The 22,029-nt window shown below is 39.3% G+C and overlaps 1 protein-coding gene across 2 annotated transcripts in view; it reads left to right on the top strand.

Moving 5' to 3' along the window:
* TESK2 (testis associated actin remodelling kinase 2) overlaps positions 1 to 22,029 on the top strand; it is a 134,686-nt gene that overhangs the window by 15,891 nt on the left and 96,766 nt on the right. For both annotated transcript variants that reach the window (XM_059135567.1, XM_059135568.1), the window contains exon 2: positions 9,968 to 10,278. In XM_059135567.1, the coding sequence (XP_058991550.1) occupies positions 10,057 to 10,278 (222 nt within the window). In that variant the 5' untranslated portion in view covers positions 9,968 to 10,056. The remainder of the gene's footprint in view (positions 1 to 9,967; positions 10,279 to 22,029) is intronic.

The following is a 22,029-nucleotide window of genomic DNA, read 5'->3' as shown; positions in this document are numbered from 1 at the left end:
TGACTTTAAAAGTTCTAATGATAATAGAAAGAAAATGTATGATTAGGGTATTATTTGTTATTCTTTCTCTACTCTTTATACCCAGAGTATAAAAGTCCACTGAAATCTCAGCAATCCTTTTTACTCACCTTGTGGGACTTCATTATCAACTTTGTGCCCCCATGATTCTATATTTGAATGGATATTGAAAATTTTTGGTTGCTGGTTGACACTTTCCATGTCCTGCCTGCTATTGGTTGACAGTTGCAGGATTTTATTTCAACTCCACCACTGTGAAGTTTATGAAGGGGTAAGAAACAGCAAATCCTGTATATTAGAATGGAAAAGAAGAATGATTGGGAGTTGGCATATTTTCTCTGTGAGCTTGGCATCCATCTTTAGACGTCTGTTTAAACCAATGCCACTTTTTATGTCTGTAGAATGTGATTAAATGATGGAAGGCTTGGGACACCTGGACGGTTCAGTTGGTTAAGCATCTGACTCTTGATTTTTGGCTCAGGTCATGTTCTCAGGATTGTGAGCCCGAGCCCCACATTGGGCTCTCTGCTCAGGGTGGGGTTGTGCTTAGGGCGGAGTCTGCTTGAGAATCTCTCTCTCTCCCCTTCTGTCCTTCCCCCCTGCTCGCATGCATGCGCTCTCTCTCTCTCTCAAACAAACAAACAAACAAATAAATAAATCTTTAAAAAATCCCTTAAATTTTTTTTTTTTAGATTTTATTTATTCATTTGACAGAGAGCACAAGTAGGCAGAGTGGCAGGCAGAGAGAGAGGGGGAAACAGGCTCCCCGTTGAGCAGAGAGCCTGATGCAGGGCTTGACCCCAGAACCCCGAGATCATGACCTGAGTCAAAGGTAGAGGCTTAACCCACTGAGCCACCCAGGCGCCCAATTTTGTACTTTTTAAATTAGAAATAATACCTACTTTGTAATGTTGTCATAAATACTAGAGATAGCATATGCAAAACACTTGGTAGAATGCATGGCCCATGGTAAATGGTGGCTGCAGTTACTATTTCCAGAAGCATTTCAGGTGTTAGTATGATCTAACTGAGAGTCCTAAAAAGTTTTCCTTGATTTTCTGGAAAATCATTTATGGAATTACTACTTGGAAAGATATGATATATAATACTGGGTATAGATTATTTAGCTTACTCTTTTATTGATAGCTTTTCAGATTACTTTCCCCAAAGCTTTTAATTATACCTTCTTTGTGAAAAATAAATCAATTCTAATATCAATATAAATTAGCCTTTAAAAAACTAGTCTATTTATTTATTTATTTAAAAAAGAGAGAGAGAGGGGCGCCTGGGTGGCTCAGTGGGTTAAGCCGCTGCCTTCGGCTCAGGTCATGATCTCAGGGTCCTGGGATCGAGTCCCGCATCGGGCTCTCTGCTTGGCAGGGAGCCTGCTTCCTCCTCTCTCTCTCTGCCTGCCTCTGTGCCTCTATGCCTACTTGTGATCTCTGTCAAATAAATAAATAAAATCTTTAAAAAAAAAAAAAAAAAAAAAAAAAGTGAAAAATAAATCAATTCTAATATCAATATAAATTAGCCTTTAAAAAACTAGTCTATTTATTTATTTATTTAAAAAAGAGAGAGAGAGGGGTGCCTGGGTGGCTCAGTGGGTTAAGCCTCTGCCTTCGGCTCTAGTCATGATCTTGGGGTCCTGGAATTGAGTCCCGCATCGGGCGCTCTGCTCAGCAGGGAGCCTGCAGTCCCCCTCTCTCTGCCTACTTTTGATCTCTCTGTCAAATAAATAAATAAAATCTTAAAAAAAAAAATAGAGAGAAAGAGTGTGCATGTGTGACTTGGACGAGGGACAGAGGGAGAGGGAGATGGTGCCTTTGAGCATAGATCCCAGGACCCTGAGTCATGACCTGAGCTGAAATTAAGAGTAGGTTCAAAATGCCAAAGATACAGAGCCACTCAGGTGCCCCAAAAATTAACCTTTGAAAAGACATACTTACGTAGAAAAAGAAAGCAAAAGTTTTGAACTTTGCAGGTTTTAAGTATTGAAATTGAGAATGCGGTTACTAAAAAATGATTTGTGTCCTTGCTAGCAACATAATTTTGTTATTTTTTTGAAAGAATGCTAAAGGCTATTTCCTAGTTTCATGTCAAACTGATGAAGCTTTTCTAAAGCCGTGTTTCTCAGTGGGGGCATTTACTGGCATTTAGGGCAGGACAATTCTTTGTTGTGCAGGACTATTGTGTGCATTGTAGGACATTTAGCTTCCCTGGACCCTGCCCACTAAAATGCCAGTAGTGCCCACCCCACACCCTCACCATTGTGACATTAACTTCTCCCTGACAAGGACCTTCTTCCCTGTAAATTTTCACATGTCCCTTGTTTCCCCTTGAAATATTTTTAGTGAAGCAGATCACACAAGTTTTCATTTAAGAATACCAGAGTTTTACATGCTGAAAACTATTCTTTTTTTTTGGAAAATGCCTTAATTTAATCATGATTGTTGGTAATAAAAACTTATTATAAAAGGAAATCTCTGGGGGTGCCTGGTGGCTCAGATGGTTAAGCAACTGACTTTGGTTCAGGTCCTGATCTCAGGGTCCTTGGATTGAGCCCTGCATCAGGTTCACCGCTTAGCGGGGAGTCTGCTTGTCTTTCTCTCTCTATCCTTCCTCCTGCTTATGTTCTCTTTCTCTCTCAAATAAAATCTTTTTTTTTTTTTTTAAGATTTTGTTTTTATTTATTTGACAGAGATCACAAGTAGGCAGAGAGGCAGGCAGAGAGATGGGGGAAGCAGGCTCTCTGGTAACAGAGAGCCCAATGTGGGGCTCGATCCCAGCACTGTGGGATCATGACCTGAGCTGAAGGCAGAGGCTTTAACCCACTGAGCCACCCAGGTGCCCCTCAAATAAATAAAATCTTAAAAAAATGAAAATCCCTGTTATAGAATTTCACTAGCACTTAGACATACAAGAGTTATTCAAGTGAATTAATATAACAGCAATTCTTTTTTTTTTTAAAGATTTTATTTATTTATTTGACAGAGAGAGATCACAAGCAGATGGAGAGGCAGGCAGAGAGGGAGATAGAGGGAAGCAGGCTTCCTGCGGAGCAGAGAGCCCGATGTGGGACTCGATCCCAGGACCCCGAGATCGTGACCTGAGCCGAAGGCAGCGGCTTAACCCACTGAGCCACCCAGGCACCCTATAACAGCAATTCTTAATATATTAACAGTATTTAGGAAAATCCTATGATGCCATGTAAGGCAATAAAACTGTGTACATTTATAATAAATAGTAAATTTATTTCATAAATCTTTCCATAGTAAAATTGTTTTTTTTTTTTTTTAAGATTTTATTTATTCATTTTACGGAGAGAGAGAGAGTGAAAGAGGAAATACAAGCAGGGGGAGTGGGAGGGGGAGAAGCAGACTTTCTGCTGAGCAGGGAGCCTGATGTGGGGCTCTATCCCAGGACTTTGGGATCATGACCTGAACTGAAGGCAGACACTTAGTGACTGAGCCAGCCAGGAGCTCCGTAAAATTGTTTTCAAATAAGTGAACTTAATTGTTAACATTTCCAATACAAATAGTTTCATTTCTTGACCAGGATGGACAATAATTTTGCATTTTTTTCTGGATGAAAGACTTCAAACATATACCAGTTTTCATATCATAAAGGTGCAGTTGGGGATCCCAGCTGTGCCACATTGCCAGTACAATGATTTTGGGAGAACTCAAGGCAAAAGATCAAAGGAGTCATAGTCCCTTGTTAGTGACATTGATAATATATATATATTTTTTCCATTGCCCCAGGCAAACAAAGTGCTATCCTTACTAAAGGTATAGACTTTGCAATGTTTCCCAGATTACCTTGGAAACAATGTGCTTTCTATAAAATGTGGTCCATTTATCATGGACAGTCCTTCTGATCCTTAGACTGTCAGGAGAAGCATGGATGGAGCCATCTTGTCATGGGAAAATTTATTATTATTATTATTATTTTTAAAAGATTTTATTTATTTATTTGACAGAGAGGTAGAGAGTACCAGTTAGGCAGAGTGGCAGGCAGAGGGGGAGGGAAAAGCAGGTTCCCCACTGAGCAGGGAATCTGTTGTGGGGCTCGATCCCAGGACCCTGGGATCATGACCTGAGCGAAGGCAGCCACTCAACCAACTGAGCCACCCAGGTGCCCCCAAAATTAATTATTCTTGATCAACAGAGTGTAATCTTTTGAATCAAGTAGTCTCTTTAAAATGAGATCTGGGGGCACCGAAGTGGCTCAGTGAATCAAGCTGCTGCCTTCAGCTCAGGTCATGATCTCAGGGTCTTGGGATTGAGCCCAGCATTGGGCTCTCTGCTCAGCAGGGAGCCTGCTTCTCCATCTCTCTCTGCCTGCCTCTCTGTCTACTTGTGATATCTCTCTCTCTGTCAAATAAATAAATGAAATCTTTAAGAAAAAATTTTAAAAAATTAAAAAAATGAGATTCACATTTTTTTCACATTTTTTCAGTCATGTCTTTTTTTTTTTTTTTTAAGATTTTATTTATTTGAGAATGCAAGAGAGTGAGAGAGAGAGAGAGCATGAGCAGAGGAGGGGCAGAGGGAGAAGCAGACTCCCTGCTGAGTGGGGAGCCTACTGTGGGGCTCGATTCTGGGATCCTGAGATCATGACCTGAACCAAAGGCAGATGCTTAACTGACTTAACTGACTGAGCCTAAAGAATAGGACATTCTTTAAATGTTTGATAAAATTCACCTATGAAGCCCTCTGGTCCTGAACTTTTGTTTGTTGGAAGTTTTTTGATTACTGATTCAATTTCATTGCTAGTTATCAGTCTGTTTAAATTTTCTTATTTCTTTATGATTCAGTTTTGGTTAGGTTATGTGTTTGTTTTTTCTAGGTTGTCCAATTTGTTGGCATATAATTTTTCATAATATTCTCTTCCAGTCTTTTGTATTTCTTGGCATTGGTTTTTATTTCTTCTCCTTTATTTCTGATTTTTTGAGTCCCCCTCTTCATTTTTTGATGAGTCTAGCTAAAGATTTATTAATTTTGTTGATCTTTTCAAAGAATCAGTTCCTGGTTTCATCAATCTGTTCTATTTTTTAGTTTCAATTTCACTTATTTCTACACTCATCTTTATTATTATCTTCCTTCTGCTGGCTTTAGGCTTTGTTCTTCTTTTCCTAGCTCCTTTAGATGTAAGATTAGGTTGTTTATTTGAGATTCTTCTTGCTTCTTTTTTTTTTTTTTTTAAAGATTTTATTTATTTATTTGACAGAGAGAGATCACAAGCAGGCAGAGAGGCAGGCAGAGAGAGAGGAAGGGAAGCAGGCCCCCTGCTGAGCAGAGAGCCCGATGTGGGACTCGACCCCAGGACCCTGAGATCATGACCTGAGCTGAAGGTAGTGGCTTAACCCACTGAGCCACCCAGGCGCCCTCTTCTTGCTTCTTAAAGTAGGCCTGTATGGCTCTAATCTTCTCTTTTATTTTTTTTTTTTAAAAGATTTTATTTATTTATTTGACAGCGAGAGATCACAAGTAGGCAGAGAGAGAGGAAGGGAAGGAAGCAGGCTCCCTGCCGAGCAGAGAGCCCGATGCGGGACTCGATCCCAGGACCCTGAGATCATGACCTGAGCCGAAGGCAGCGGCTTAACCCACTGAGCCACCCAGGCGCCCCACTAATCTTCTCTTTTAAAACAGCTTTTACTGCATCCCAAAGATTTTGGACAGTTGTGTTTTTGTTTTCATTTATCTCCATGTATTTTTAAATTTCTTCTTCAATTTCTTGGTTGACCCATTTATTGTTTACTAGCATGTCGTTTAGCTTCCATGTATTTGTGTTCTTTCCAGATTCTTTCTTGTGATTGATTTCTAGTTTCATACTGTTGTGGTCAGAAAAAATGCATGATATGATTTCAGTCTTTCAATTTTTTGAGACTTGTTTTGTGGCCTAACATGTGATCTGTTCTGGAGATTGTTCCATGAGCACTTGAAAAAAATGTGTATTCCACTGTTTTTTTATTGAATTTCTGAATATATGTGATAGGTCCATCTGGTCCAAGGTGTCCTTCAAAGACACTATTTTCTTGTTGATTTTATATCTGATCTATCTGTTGATGTAAGTAGGGTGTTAAAGTTTCCTGCTATTATTGTATCACTGTCAAGTTCTTCCTCTATGTCTGTTAATAGTTCCTTTATGCATTTAGAAGCTCCCATGCAGGGTGCAGAAATATTTATAATTGTTACATCCTCTTGTTGAATTGTTTCCTTTATCATGTGTAGTGTCCTTCTTTGTTTCTTTTTATCATCTTTGTTTCTTTTTTTTTTTTGTCCTCCTAAGTTTTGCTCCCCCAGCTTTCTTTGCACTTCCTTTTTTTTTTTTTTTTTTTTTTAGGTTATTATTTATTTATTTGACAGAGAGAGAGAGAGAACGAACAAGCACAGGCAGGGGGAGCAGCAACAGAGGAAGAAGTAGGCTCCCTGCCGAGCCAGAAGCCCAATGGGGGGGCAGCGATCCCAGAACCCTGGGATCATGACCTGAGCTGTAGGCAGCCGCTCAACTGACTGAACCACCCAGGCACCCTCCCTCCCTCCTTTTTTTTAACTTAAAAATTTTTTGTGGGGGGATGGCTGGGTGTCTTAGTCCATTAAGCAGCTTCCTTCAGCTTAAGCCATGCTCCCAGAGACCTGGTATCAATCCCTGAGTCAGGCTCTCTGCTCAGCAGGGAGCCTGCTTCTCCCTCTCCCTCTGTCCCTCACCCTACTCATGCTCTCACATGTGCGTTCTCTCTCTCAAATAAATAAATAAAATCTTAAAAATTTTTTAAATTAAATTTTAATTATACCACTAACTACAACTTGCTTCTCCACCCAACTTCATACTGCTTTTGAAATACTTCTGCATTGCTAGATAGAGTTCATTCATTGTAGATGCTGTATATTTCATTGAAAAATATTCTGCACTTTCTTATTGTTCCTACAGCCTTACTTTTGGCAGTACCTCCCCCATGTTTATTACAAACAATAATGAAATGAAATGAATATCCTTTTTTAAAAAAGATTATTTATTTATTTATTTGACAGAGAGAGAGAGAGGGAGAGATCACAAGTAGGCAGAGAGGCAGGCAGAGAGAGAGAGAGGGGAAGCATGCTCCCCAGTGAGCAGAGAGCCTGATGTAGGGCTTGATCCCAGGACCCTGAGATCATGACCTAAGCCAAAGGCAGAGGCTTAACCCACTGAGCCACCAAGGCACCCCTGAAATGAATATCCTTGTTCATGTCCCCTATGCTTATGTGCAGGAGTTTCTATAAGCATATACCACTTATTTATTTATTATTATTATTTTAAGTTTTAATTTATTTTTCAGAGAGAGAGAGAGAGCATAGGCAGGGGGAGCAGCAGGCAGAGGAAGAAGCAGGCTCCCCACTGAGCAAGGAGCCTGATGTGAGACTTTATTCTAGGACCCTGGGGTCATCACTTGAGCCAAAGGCAGACACTTAGCCTACTGAGCCACCTAGATTTCCCTGCCTTTTTTTTTTTTTTTTTTTTTTAAAGATTTTATTTATTTATTTGACAGACGGAGATCACAAGTAGGCAGAGAGGCAGGCAGAGAGAGAGAGAGGAGGAAGCAGGCTCCCTGCTGAGCAGAGAGCCCGATACGGGACTCGATCCCAGGACCCTGAGATCATGACCTGAGCCGAAGGCAGCGGCTTAACCCACTGAGCCACCCAGGCACCCGATTTCCCTGCCTTTTAAATTAATACTCCCTGCCTTGGAAAGTTTCATGATCCAAGGTACAAGTTATTTGTTTTTCAAAATAAAAATATCAAAAATTTCAGCCTATTGTGCTATCATGAAACTTGTAAGAGCTCCAACCAAACCAGTTTAGTTGCTATTAGATATTCCTTACCTCCTCTCAGACCTGTTGAGCTGCAATGAGCAATTCTGTCTAGCTTTAGAATAGAGAAAAGAATCTGTGAGCCCCCCCCCCAGGAAAAATTGAGAGCATCATGGAGGTTAATAGCGTATTTCATTCAAAATGAAGACGTCGGTAGATATAATCCAATCAGTAATTTCAGAGGCATCTATGCTTTATATAGTTTTAACTTTGGTATTTTGTAATTTATTTTTCTAAAGTTGAGTTTTTTCCCCTTCTCTGTCTCTGTCCAAATTACAGTCACCCTTGTTTTCCTCTTGGAAAAAAGTAGAAGTAGGGAGAGATGGCTAAAAGAAAACATGGGTTTGCATTTTTATTCTTAATCACTGTACCAGATGGAATGGAGCCTTCAATAGTCATTTCTGCTAGACTGTACTGTTTAATTAGTAATAAATTTTTAAGTTGCTTTTAGATAATGGTTTTCTTTTTCTTTTTTTCTTTTTTTTTAAAGATTTGTTTATTTTAGAGAGAATGTGTGAGCAGGGGGTGGGGGTACAAAGGGTGAGTGAGAGAGAAACTTAAGCAGACTCCTCACTGAGTTTGATCTCACGACACTGATATCATGACCTGAGCAGAAATCAAGAGCTGGTTGCTAGGGGTGCCTGGGTGGTTCAGTCTTTAAGCGTCTGCCTTCAGCTCAGGTCATGATCCTGGAGTCCCGGGATGAGCCCCGTATTGGGCTCCTTGCTCCTCAGGAAGCCTGCTTCTCCCTCCCCTACTCCCCCTGCTTGTGTTCCCTCTCACTGTGTCTGTGTCAAATAAATAAAAATCTTAAAAAAAAAAAAAAAAAAAAGCCGGTTGCTTAACCCACTGAGCCACCCAGGAGCCCTGGTTTTCTTCTTTTAAAATTTTTGTGTTTTCTTCTTTTAAAATTAATTTTGGGGTGCCTGGGTGGCTCATTCAAGCCTCCAACTCTTGGTTTTAGCTCAGGTCATGATTTCACAGTTGTGGGATCAAGCCTCTCATCTGGCTCTGTGCTCAGTGCTGAATCAGTTCCAGATTCTCTCTCCCTCTCCCTCCTGCTCTCTGTCTAATAATAAATAAAAGTAAAATCTTTAAATGAAATAAAATAATACAATTTTATGGTATAAAATATCCATCATTGTTTGATATATTTGGACTTAATTTTTCAAATGAAGAGAAAATTATGTAATGTAGGCTATGAAAGGCATTGGTATGAACATATGCTTTTATTTTTTTGAAAAAAAAATTTAAAAAGATTTTACTTATTTATTTGAAAGAAAGAATACAAGGAGGGGAGTGGGAGAGGGAGAAGCAGGCTTTCCGTGGGGCTGGGAGCCTGATGCGGGGCTTGATCTTAGGACCCTGGATCATGACCTGAGCCGAAGGCAGATGCTTAACGACTAAGCCATCCAGGCACCCATGTTATTTTGTTTTTTAGAATGTAATTGATGATCTTTATTATAGTCTACTCATATTAAAGACTGACTATGGGGGCGCCTGGGTGGCTCAGTGGGTTAAGCCGCTGCCTTCGGCTCAGGTCATGATCTCAGGGTCCTGGGATCGAGTCCCACATCGGGCTCTCTGCTCAGCAGGGAGCCTGCTTCCCTCTCTCTCTCTCTGCCTGCCTCTCCGACTACTTGTGATTTCTCTCTGTCAAATAAATAAATAAAATCTTTAAAAAAAAAAAAAATAAAGACTGACTATGTCTTGGGCTTTAAATATATAAGTATTTTTTGAGGGTAAAGGTATAAAGTGTTTTTTTTTTTTTTTAAAGATTTTATTTATTTACTTGACAGAAAGAGAGAGAGATCATAAGTAGGCAGAGCAGCAGAGAGAGAGGGAGAAGAAGGCGCCCTTTCTGAGCAGAGAGCCTGATGCGGGGCTCAATCCCAGGACCCTGAGATCATGACCTGAGCCAAAGGCAGAGGCTTAACCCACTGAGCCACACAGGTGCCCCATAAAGTATTTTTTTTTAAAATCTGAAATTCAAGAGCTAGAACGTGAAAGAGGAAATATTTTTACGTTGATAATTCATTAATTTGCATGTATGTAATCATTCATAGTTTTAGTGAAATACCTTTCTGATCTCTCATTTAGTGTCAAACCGGAAGAGAAGTAAAACTCAACAAAATTTTATTATGTGTGGAGTTCCTTCTTAAAAGAAGAAAAAAGTGATTATTGAGACTATGGATCGGAGCAAACGGAATTCAATTGCAGGCTTTCCTCCACGTGTGGAGCGTCTTGAAGATTTTGAAGGAGGTGGTGGAGGAGATGGGAATATGACCCAAGTGGGAAGAGTTTGGCCATCTTCATATCGAGCTCTTATAAGTGCCTTTTCTAGACTGACACGTTTGGATGACTTCACCTGTGAAAAAATAGGGTCTGGCTTCTTCTCTGAAGTGTTCAAGGTGAGTGATGCCTCTGCTTTTCTCATTTTGGCTTATTGATAATCACCTTTACTGCCAAGTTGATAACTGTGTATAATTAGTACATAGGCTTTACCTAATTGGGGTGAGGGTGCTATGGATCTTGATTAGTGTTCTAAACTGTCCTCTCCTTTGGCTTGGGACTGCTGGTGGCTGTGGGCCTGGCCAGTGCTGCACTCTTCCTGTTCCTTGGTGTGCCCCTGGGAAGGAAACTGGGTCTTGCTTGCTGGTGGGGACCCTGGAGTCTTCAGTGCATGTGCTCCCAGATGCACTCAACAACAGGAGAACTCAGGAGGGTTCTGGGGATGGCCTGAGCCAGCCAACAGATTGGAATCACCCTGAAGACGGAGATTCTTGTGTGGTTTACATCATATCTACTCCTTCTATTTATGCCCGGGAGGCCTGACCTGCCCATTTTTCATCAGCGCCTGTAGTCAGAACCTGGATATTTTTTGTATTTACTTGGTGGTGCCTAAACTCTGCCTCAGACACTTTGAGGAAAGGGTGGGTGGGAGAATTTTACCATTGGGAGTTGTATATAATGGTTATTTATATCCTGTTTTTCCTCTCCCATCTCTCCAGAGACATTTATAAAGGCTCTAGTTTTTTTTTTTTTTTTTTTTTTTTTTAAGATTTATTTATTTATTTGACAGAGAGAGATTACAAGTAGGCAGAGAGGCAGGCAGAGAGAGAGAGGAGGAAGCAGGCTCCCCGCTGAGCAGAGAGCCCGATGCGGGACTCGATCCCAGGACCCTGAGATCATGACCTGAGCCGAAGGCAGCGGCTTAACCCACTGAGCCACCCAGGCGCCCTAAAGGCTCTAGTTTTAATAAAAAAACAAAACAAAACAACTATTGGGGTGCCTGGGTGGCTCAGTCGTCGAGCATCTGTCTTCGGCTTCGGTCATGGTCCCAGGATCCCGGGATCGAGCCTTGCATTGGGAGCTCCCTGCTCGGTGGGGAGCCTGCTTCTCCCTCTCCCACTACCCTGCTTGTGTTCCCTCTCTCACTGTATCTCTGTCAAATAAATGAAATTAAAAAAAAAACAAAACTGTTAACATCTATTTTATTTTAATTATAAAACTGACATACTGATCAAAACCTCAAATAATACAGGAGTCTCTTTTACCCTCCCGCCCTCTCTTTCTCTCTCTTTGCACTATTAATAATTTGATATGTATACTTCTGGACCCTTTTCTCTGCTTAGACATATACATCTTATATACATATATAGAATTTTGTGTATACATATAAGAAGATATATACATGGGGCGCCTGGGTGGCTCAGTGGATTAAGCCGCTGCCTTCGGCTCAGGTCATGATCTCAGGGTCCTGGGATCGAGTCCCGTATCGGGCTCTCTGCTCAGCAGGGAGCCTGCTTCCCTCTCTCTCTCTCTGCCTGCCTCTCCATCTACTTGTGATTTCTCTCTGTCAAATAAATAAATAAAATCTTTAAAAAAAAAAAGAAGATATATACACACATATATACCGACACATACAGTTTTTATTTGTTTTGGTTTTTTTTAAGATTTTATTTATTTATTTGATAGAGATCACAAGTAGGCAGAGGGGCAGGCAGAGAGGGAGAGAGGAGGAAGCAGGCTCTCGGCTGAGCAGAGAGCCCGATGCGGGACTCGATCCCAGGTCCCTGAGATCATGACCGGAGCCGAAGGCAGAGGCTTTAACCCACTGAGCCACCCAGGTGCCCCTATTTGGTTATTTTTAATAAAGCTGGGCACTTGGTGCTCCCAAATGTTCATATTTTCCTGATTGATTTATTCTTCCAGAACATTATTTCATACTTTTTCTTCTCTCATATGACATTCAGTATTTTTTTCTCAGTGATGAACTTGCTTCCTAATTCACTGAGAAAACTGAAGGAAGCTGGAGAACTTCTGCAGGAGAAGCCTGCAGTCCCCACAAATAGCTACTAACCCATATCTTCTATATCATTTTTCTAGTTGCCTACTCAAAAACATTACCTAAGAAATTCTCCCCTCTCTTTCCTATATCATATTTCACTTTCTGTTAAATGATTCCCATTAACTTCTAAACCTTCTATTTATTTCTCTTACCTTAAAAAAAACTTTAAACAGGGAAAAACATATTTTGACCCAAACATCCCCTATAGCTATACTCCCTCATGTTCTCTCTTTCTCTTCTTTTCTTTAGAAAGAGAGAAAGAGCTTGTAGGGAGGGAGGCAGAGAGAATCTTAAGCTGATTCCACGCCCAGTGTGGATCCTGATGCCGGGCCCAGTCTCATGACCCTGAGGTCAGGACCTGAGCCAAAATCAAGAGTCAGAGGCTTAACCCAACTGAGCCGCCCTGGTACGCCTCCCTCATGTTCTTCTTTTGGACTCAAAACACCTCCATAGCATTGCCTCCACTCACCATTTCTTATACTTTTCCTTCTATTTTCTCTTTTTTTTTAATGTGGTAAAATATATATAACATAAATTTACCATTTTAACCGTATTAAGTACATAGTTCAGTAGCATTACGTACATTTGTGATGTTATATGCAACCATCACCATTATCTCTTTCCAGAACTTTTTCATCATCCCAAACAGAAAGTTTGTACCTCATTGAATAATAACTCCCCATGTCCTCCTGCCCCCAGTCCCTATTAACTGTTCTGTTTTCTTTCCCTGTGAATTTTCCTTTTGTAGGTACCTCATATTAATGGAATCAAACAGTATTTGTCTGGCTTATTTCACTTAGGGTAAATTTAATCCACATTGTAGCATATATCAGAATTTTTATGGCTGAATAATTTTTTTATGGCTGAATAATATCGTATTGTCTGTGTCTACCACATTATGTTTATCCATTCTGTTGGTAGACATCTGGGTTGTTTCCACCTTTTGGTTATTGTGAATAATGCTGCTATGAACATTAGTGTACAAGTATCTGAGTTCCTGCACTCAAGTTATTTTGGGTATTTAACTGTTAGTGGAATTCCTGGGTCATATAACAATTCTGTGTTTAACTTTATTTTTTATTTATTTATTTATTTATTTATTTATTTATTTGACAGAGAGAAATTACAAGTAAGCAGAGAGGCAGGCAGAGAGAGGAGGAAGCAGGCTCCCTGCTGAGCAGAGAGCCCGATGCGGGACTCGATCCCAGGACCCTGAGATCATGACCTGAGCCGAAGGCAGCGGCTTAACCCACTGAGCCACCCAGGCGCCCTAACTTTAAAAAATATATATTTTATTTACTTGAGAGAGAGAGAGTGAGAGAGCATGAGACGGGAGAAGGTCAGAGGGAGAAGCAGACTCCCCGAGGAGCTGGGAGCCCAAGGCAGAACTCGATCCTGGGACTCTGGGATCATGACTTGAGCCAAAGGCAGTCACTTAACCAACTGAGCCACCCAGGTGGCCCTGTATTTAACGTTTTAAAAATTGTGGTCAAATACACATAACATAAAACTTACTGTCAACCATTTTTAAGTGTACAGTTAAGTAGTCTTAAGTATATTCACACTGTTGTATAACCAATCTCCAGAACTTTTTCATCATATAAAACTGAAACTCTGTACAAATCAAACAACTCTTTCCTTCCTTCGTCTCCCAGCTTCTGACAGCAACCATTCTACTTTGTTTCTGTGAGTCTGACTACTCTAGATACCTTATATAAGCAAAATCATACAGTATTTGTCTTTTTGTAACTGCCTTATTTCACTTAGCCTATTTTTAACTTTCAAAGGAACCAGCATACTCTTTTCCACAGCGACTACACCATTTTACATCCCCACCAGCAATGCATTAGAGTTGCAATTTTTACATAGTTTCACCAACACTTGTTGTTTTTCATTTGTTAAAATGTAGCAAACTTGGGCGCCTGGGTGGCTCAGTGGGTTAAAGCCTCTGCCTTCGGCTCGGGTCATGATCCCAGAGTCCTGGGATGGAGCCCCACATCGGACTCTCTGCTCAGCAGGGAGCCTGCTTCCACCTCTCTCTCTGCCTACCTCTGCCTACTTGTGATCTCTCTCTCTCTCTGTCAAATAAATAAATAAAATATTAAAAAAAATGTAGCAAACCTAGTGGATGTGAAGTGATATCTCATTGTGGCTTTGATTTGCATTTTTCTAGTGATTAATGATGTTTAGTATCTTTTCTCTCTTTTCTCGTGCTTATTGGCCTCTTATGTATCTTCTTTAGAGAAATGTCTACTGAAATCTTTTGTCCATTTTTAAAAAAGAAATGTAATTCCAATATAGTTAATGTACAGTGTTATGTTAGTTTCAGGTATATCATAGTGATTCAGCAGTTCTGTATGTTACTCATTGCTCATGATGATAAGTACTCTTCATTCCCTTCACCTATTTCATCCATCCCCCAGCCCACCTCCCCTTTGGTAACTCTCAGTTTGTTCTCTATAGTTGCGTCTGTTTTCTGGCTTTTCTCTCTCTCTTTTTTTTTTTTCTGTTGGTTTGTTTTGTTTCTTAAGTTATACATATGAGTGAAATCATATGGTATTTGTCTTTAACTTATTTCATTTAGCATTATACCTTCTAGATCCATCTATGTTGTTGCACATGGCAATAATTTCATTCTCTTTAATGGCTGAATAATATTCTGTTGTAGATATATACCACATCTTCTTTATGCATCCATCTAATGATGGACACTTAGGTTGCTTCCATATTTTGGCTATTGTAAATAATGCTTCAGTAAACATAGGAGTGCATATATCTTTTTGAATTAGTGTTTTTGTATTCTTTGGGTGAATATCCAGTAACAGAATTACTGGATCATATGGTAATTCTGTTTTATATTTTTTGAGGAATCTCTGTATTGTTTTCCGCAGTGGCTAAACCAGTTTGCATTCCCACCAACAGTGCATGAGGGTTCCCTTTTCTTCACATCCTCCCCAGTACTTGTTGTTTCTTGTGTTTTGATTTTAGCCATTCTGATAGTTACGAGGTGTGATATTGGTTTGCATTTCCCTGATGGTGAATGATGTTGGACATGTTTTCATGTGTCTGTTGGCCGTTCCTTTACACATATTAAAAAAAAAAAAAGATTTTATTTATTTATTTGAGAGGGAGAGAGAGATAGAGAGAGAGAGAGAGAGAGAAAGAAAGCCTTAAGTGGGTTGGTAGGCAGAGGGAGAAGTAGACTCCCCAATGAGCAGGGAGCCCAATGCGGGACTTGATCCCAGGACTCTGGTATTAGACTAATATTGGTCTCATTGATAAGTTAGGAAGTGTTCCCTCTGCTTCTATCTTCTGGATGGGATTGTGGAGAACGGGTATAATTTCTTTCTTTAATGTTTGGTAGTATTCACCAGTGAACCTTTTTTGGCTTGGTGCTTTCTGTTTTGGAACATTATTAATTATTTATTAAGCTTCCTTAATAGATAAAGGGATATTCCAACTATTTCTTTTTGTATGCATTTTGGCAGATTTTTTTTTCCAAGACTAATTTATTTATTTATTTGTCAGAGAAAGAGAGAGACAGAGAGCATAAGCAGGCAGAGGGGCAGGCAGAGGCAAGAGAGAGAAGCAGGCTCCCCACTGAGCAAGGAGCCCGATGTGGGACTCGATCCCAGGACTCTGGGATCATGACCAGAGCTGAAGGCATTGGCTTAACTGACTGAGCCACCCAGGTGTCCCAGATTTTGTTTTTTTAAGGAATTGGTCTATTTATTTATTTATTTATTTATTTGATTTATTTTTTAAAAGTAAGCTCTACTCACAGTGTTGGGTTTAACTCAGGGCCCTGAGATCAAGAGTCACATGCTCTACCAACTGAGCCAGTCAGGTGCTCCAGGAATTTGTCTATTTAATCGAGGTTATCAAATGTATAGGTATAGAGTTATTCATAATATTCCTTTATTAGCTTTTTTTTTTTTAAGGACTTTTCTTTTTTCTTTTTCCCTTTTTAAAAAAGATTTTATTTATTTATTTGACAGAGAGAGAGATCACAAGTAGACAGAGAGGCAGGCAGAGAGAGAGGGTGGAAGCAGGCTCCCCGCTGAGCAGAGAGCCCGACTCGGGGCTCGATCCCAGGACCCTGAGATCATGACCTGAGCCGAAGGCAGAGGCCTTAACCCACAGAGCCACCAGGTGCCCCTCCTTTATTAGCTTTTTAGAAAAGTTTTTTAGGGGTGTCTAGGTGGCTTATTAAGTTAAGCCTCTGCCTTTAGCTCCGGACATGATCCCAGGGTCCTGGGATTGAGCACTGCATGGCATTCCCTGCTCAGTGGGGAGTCATCTACTCCCTCTTCCTCTGCGCCTTCCCCCACTCAAGCTTGTGCTGTCTCTCTCTCTCTCAGATGAAATCTTTTTTTTTAAAAAAGATTTGATTTATTTATTAGAGAGTATGTGATGAGCTGGGGGAGTGGTGGAGGGTGAGGGTGAGGGAGAAGCAGGCTCCTACTTTCTCTAGCTTTTGGAATTTTATCCTTTTATCAGTTTTTGCCACTATTTCTTATTTTCCAATATATACATTCAAACTTCAAAGTTTTCTCTTGATTTGGCCATATCCTAGGTTTTTATGTATGTTTTTCTAAATGTAATTTGGTTTGATTTTCGTTTTATTCCAAGGATTATATAAAATGAAGTTTTTAAATTTCCTTATGGTGAGTTGCTTTTTGGTAATTGTTTGATATTTAATTTCTAATATTAATGCATGATGATCAGAGAAAATGGCCTATATTATGTCTGCCTTTTGCAGTATACTTAGATTTTGTTTTGACCTAATGTGTGGTTATATTTTTTGAATGCTGCAAATATGTTTGAGATATTAATTCTCTGTTTTGTGTATTTGTTTGCATAAAATTCTATATGTCTCTATTGGGTCAAGCTTTTCTATTGTGTTAATCCAGTGTTCTATGGCCTAAGATTATTTTGGTCTACTTGATCTATTTCTTAGAAAAAGCTCTATTAATATCATTTAATGTGTTTACAGATTTCTCTGTGTGTTACTATCAGTGTGTTACTTATTTCTAGGCCATTTGGTGAGTTATTAATAGAAAGTAAAGATTATTATTGGATTGTACACTATAGATGGATTGTATTTTTTATAAATTATCAGTTGTCTATTTTTGTCCCACTTTATACTTTTAGCTTTGATTTCTCTTATACCAGTATTGCATGCCTTCTTCCTTTTTGTATGCATTTGCCTATTGCTTTGGTTATTATTATCTTAGTATATTTTTCTCATCTCTATTTTTTTTTTTTTTCTTAAGATTTTGTTTTGTTGGGTGCGTGGGTGGTGCAGTGGGCTAGGCCTCTGCCTCTGGCTCAGGTCATGATCCCAGAGTCCTGGGATCAAGTCCCGCATCAGGCTCTCTGCTCAGCAGGGGGCCTGCTTCCCTCTCTCTCTCTGCCTGCCTCTCTGCCTACTTGTGATTTATAAATAAATAAAATCTTAAAATAAATTTTTTGTTTTGTTTTGTTTATTTGACACAGAGAGAGCACAAGCCGGGGGAGCCACAGGCAGAGAGAGAGAGAGAAGCAGACTCCCGGCTGAACAGGGAGCCTGATGTAGGGCTCAATCCCAGGACCCTGGGATCATGACCTGAGCCAAAGGCAGACGCTTAACTGACTGAGCCACCCAGGCACCCCTTTTTTGTTACTTTTCTTCTTTTTCCCTTCTTTTTCTTTTTTTAAAGTAAGATTTTATTTATTTATTTGAAAGAGTGAGTGAGAGAAAGAGAGAGAGACAGAGAGAGAGAGAGAACATGAGTAGGGGGAGGGACAGGCAGAGGGAGAGCGACAAGTAGACTCCACTGCTGAGTGGGGAGCCTGACTTGGGGCTCCATCCTAGAACCCTGGAATCATGACCTGGGCCAAAGGCAGATGCTTAAATGACTGAGCCACCCAGTTGCCCCTCATCTCTCTTTTTTTTTTTTTTTTCTTTTTAAAAATTTTATTTATTTATTTGACAGTGAGAGAGGGAACAGAAGCAGGAGGAATGGGAGAGGAAGAAGCAGGCTCCCCACTGAGCAGGGATCCCAATGTGGGGCTCCATCCCAGGATTCTGGGATCATGACCTGAGCTGAAGGCAGACACTTATCAACTAAACCACCCAGGCATTCCTTATCTTTGTTTTTTTAAACCGCTTCTTTTTAAAAAGGATTTATTTATTTATTTGAGAGAGTGAGTGCATGTGAGCAGGGGGAGGGGCAGAGGGAGAGAGAATCTCAAGCAAATTCCCTGCTGAGTGTGGAGCCCCACATGGGGCTTGATCTTATGACCCTAAGATCATGACCTGAGCTGAAATAAAGAGTCACATGCTCTACCAACTGAGCCAGGCAGTCACCCCCTTTTTCTTTTTCTTTTTTAATTTTCATTTTTTTAAGTTATCTCTGAGTCCAGTGTGGGCCTTGAACTCATGACCCCAAGATCAAGAGTTGAATGCTCTACTGAATGAGTTAGCCAGGTGCAACTTCATATCCTATGAAGCAGTTTTTTTTTTTAAAGATTTATTTATTTAAGAAGGAGAGTGAGAGTGTGAGTGGGGGGGAGGGGCAGAAGGAGAGGGAGAGAGAGTCCTAAGCAGACTCCATGCTGAGCACAGAGCCCAACTTGGGAGGGTCTTACAACCCCGAGATCACAACCTGAGCTGAAACCAAGAGTCAGTGACCTAACTGACTGTGCTCCCCCAAGGTGCCTCCAAAAAAGTTTTATATTTAAATTTTTTAGATCCAAAATTAAATTTGCCCACAAAGAACCAGAGATTTTAATCTATTTATATTTATTGTATTTCTTCTATGTTTATATTGAATAAGCTCTTAAATGGTAATTTAATGAAGTATAGAATTTAAGACAGCAGCTACTTTACTCAGCACTTTGAAAATACTCCTTTTTGTCTTACTGACTTATATTGTTGCTAATAAACTAATCTTAGTCCAGTTGTTACTCTTCTTTAGTTATTCAGTCTTTCTGATGGTTAGGATTATTATTATTATTTTTGTTCTGTACTTTCACTATGCTGGTCTTTAAGTGGATTTATTTATATTTATTCTCAGGATGTGGTATACTTTCTCAGTTTAAGAACTCATATTTGTCTTTAGTTCTAGAAAATTGTTTGGTATTATCTTTCAAAATTCTGTTCTTTGATCTCTCAAGTTTCCATTATATGCATGTTGGATTGTCTCCTGATAGCTTTCATGTCTCTTAATTTTTCTTTCATATTTTTAATTTCCTTTTCTGCTGTTTTTTGGGAGGAGGAGTTGGTGATTTCCCACTTATTTACTCCTTTTCATTTGGTTTCTACTCTGACATTGAAACATTCATAGGAATTTTTTATTTCAATTGCTGTATTTTTCTTTTCTAGACTTTGTTTTTTTTAAATGTGCTCCTTTTTTGTTTTCAGTATATTTTTTGTTTTGTTTTGTTTTTTTAAAGATTTTATTTATTTATTTGAGAGAGAGAGCATGAGAGAGAGCATTCGAGGAGAGAGGTCAGTGGTTAAGGCAGTTGCTTAACCAACTGAGCCACCCAGGCACCCCTGTTTTCAGTATCTTATTATTTTTCTTTGAACATCTAATTTTGTTTAATTTTAATTGAATTTGTTTTTAAAATCCCACATACAAACTCAGAAGGTATAAAAGATTATTCGGTGGTACCCCTGGCTGGCTTAGTCGGTAGAGCATGCAATTCTTGATCGTGGAGTTGTGAGTTCAAGCCCCATATTGGGCATTGAGATTACTTAAAAAAAAAAAAAAAGATTATTCAGTGAAAAATTATTTATCTTGTACTGCCCCCCAGTTTTCCTCCCTGGAGGCAACCAGTATTTATATTTTTTTATGTATCCTTCCAGAGGTATTCTCTGCATAGATAAGCAAATATATGTATGTCTGTATGTGTAATGTGTAGGCCAGTGTTTGTGTGTGTATTTCTGAATCAATTATCTATTGTTTTTTTACTTACCTATTCCAAGATAGAAGACCACTAGAATGTAAGTTCTTTGAAGGCAGGGCTTTTTTTTTTTTTTTTTTTTCAAGTAAGTTCAACACCCAGTGTGAGGCTTGAACTCACAACCCTGAGATCAAGAGTCACATGCTCTACTGACTGAACCAGCCAATGGTCCTGAGGACAGGGATTTTTATCTCTTTTTATCTCTGTGCACTGCTAAATCCTTAGTGCCTTGAATTGTTACATACCACTTATTTTTCTACAAAGTTATCTTCCTTGGATCTTACTAATTCGTGGGACTCCTTTTTTATTTGTATTTTTAAAGATTTTTTTACTTATTTGAGAGAGAAAAAGGGTGTGTAAGCAGGGGGAGGGGCAGAGGGAGAGGTAGAAGCAGGCTCCCCAGTGAGCAGAGAGCCCCATGTGGGACTCAATCCCTGGAATCATGACCCGAGTAAAGGCAGATGCTTAATTGACTGAGCCACCCAGGCACCCTTTAGGACTCCTTTGTCTGTGCTATTAATTATAGATATTTTCCAAGCTTACAGTGTTTTTAAAATTAGCTTATAATAATTTTTACAGTGTAGAAATAGTCATTTTGTTTTTAACTGTCTTAATCTTTTCATTTCTATCTTTTATTTTGAGACACTGTACTTCTATGTTATAAATAATTTTTTTCTAATGACTTTATGATTTTACTACCTATGTTTAAATATTTGATCCCTTTGGAATTCATCATTCAGTTGTACTAGCAACATTTATTATGTATTTAATATTTTTCTCATTAATTAGAAATGTCCTCTTTATTCTATACTGAATTTTCCTAAGTATTTTTGTCTGTTACTAAGCTTAAATCTATTACCTTGATTTGTCTATTCAAATACCAGTACACACTGTTACAATACTTTAATTATTGTAGCTTTATTTTAATTTTTTTTAAAGATTTTTAAAAATTTATTTATTTGAGAGAGAGACAGTGAGAGAGAACATGAGCGAGGAGAAGGTCAGAGGGAGAAGCAGACTCCCCATGGAGCTGGGAGCCCAATGCGGGACTCGATCCCAGGACTCCAGGATCATGACCTGAGCCGAAAGCAGTCGTCCAACCAACTGAGCCACCCAGGCGCCCTGTAGCTTTATTTTAATATCTAGTTAGTTTAGTTCTCTATCAGTATTGTACCTTTTAAGAATTGTTACAATAGTTTAAATTACTGCAGCTATATTTATTTATTTTTTAAAGATTTTATTTATTTATTCGACAGACAGAGATCACAAGTAGGGAGAGAGGCAGGCAGAGAGAGAGGAAGGGAAGCAGGCTCCCTGCTGAGCAGGAGCTTGATCCCAGGACCCTGAGTTCATGATCTGAACCGAAGGCAGAGGCTTAACCCACTGAGCCACCCAAATGCCCCTGTTATTTTTATTGAGATTAGAATGAATTTATAGATTTAGGGAAAATTAATATCTTTATGTTATTGAATCTTTTTATATAAGTACATGGCATATCTTTATGGTCTGTTCAAGTTTTTTGTGTTGCTTGGTAGACATAAAAAATTTTAAAAATATATGTATTTTACACATTTCCTGTGATGTTTATTCTTAGTTTTTTCTCTTTTCTGCTGTAGTTGTTAATTGGAACTCTCCTTCCATTGTATCTTTGATGTTTAACATATGAAGACTACTAAGTTTTGCATTTTGATTTTTGAAGCTGCTAAATACTGAATTTTTTTAATGTTTGTGATAGATTTTCAGTCCAAGCGTATACTCATATCACCTGTGAATGACAGTACATTTATTTATTTATTTATTTATTTAAAAGATTTTATTTATTTATTTGACAGAGAGAGTGAGCACAGGCAGACACAGT

The sequence above is a fragment of the Mustela lutreola genome, chromosome 10, assembly GCF_030435805.1.
Source record: "Mustela lutreola isolate mMusLut2 chromosome 10, mMusLut2.pri, whole genome shotgun sequence".
In the NCBI taxonomy this organism is placed as follows: Eukaryota; Metazoa; Chordata; class Mammalia; order Carnivora; family Mustelidae; genus Mustela; species Mustela lutreola.
This window is presented reverse-complemented; position numbering and strand designations above follow the sequence as displayed.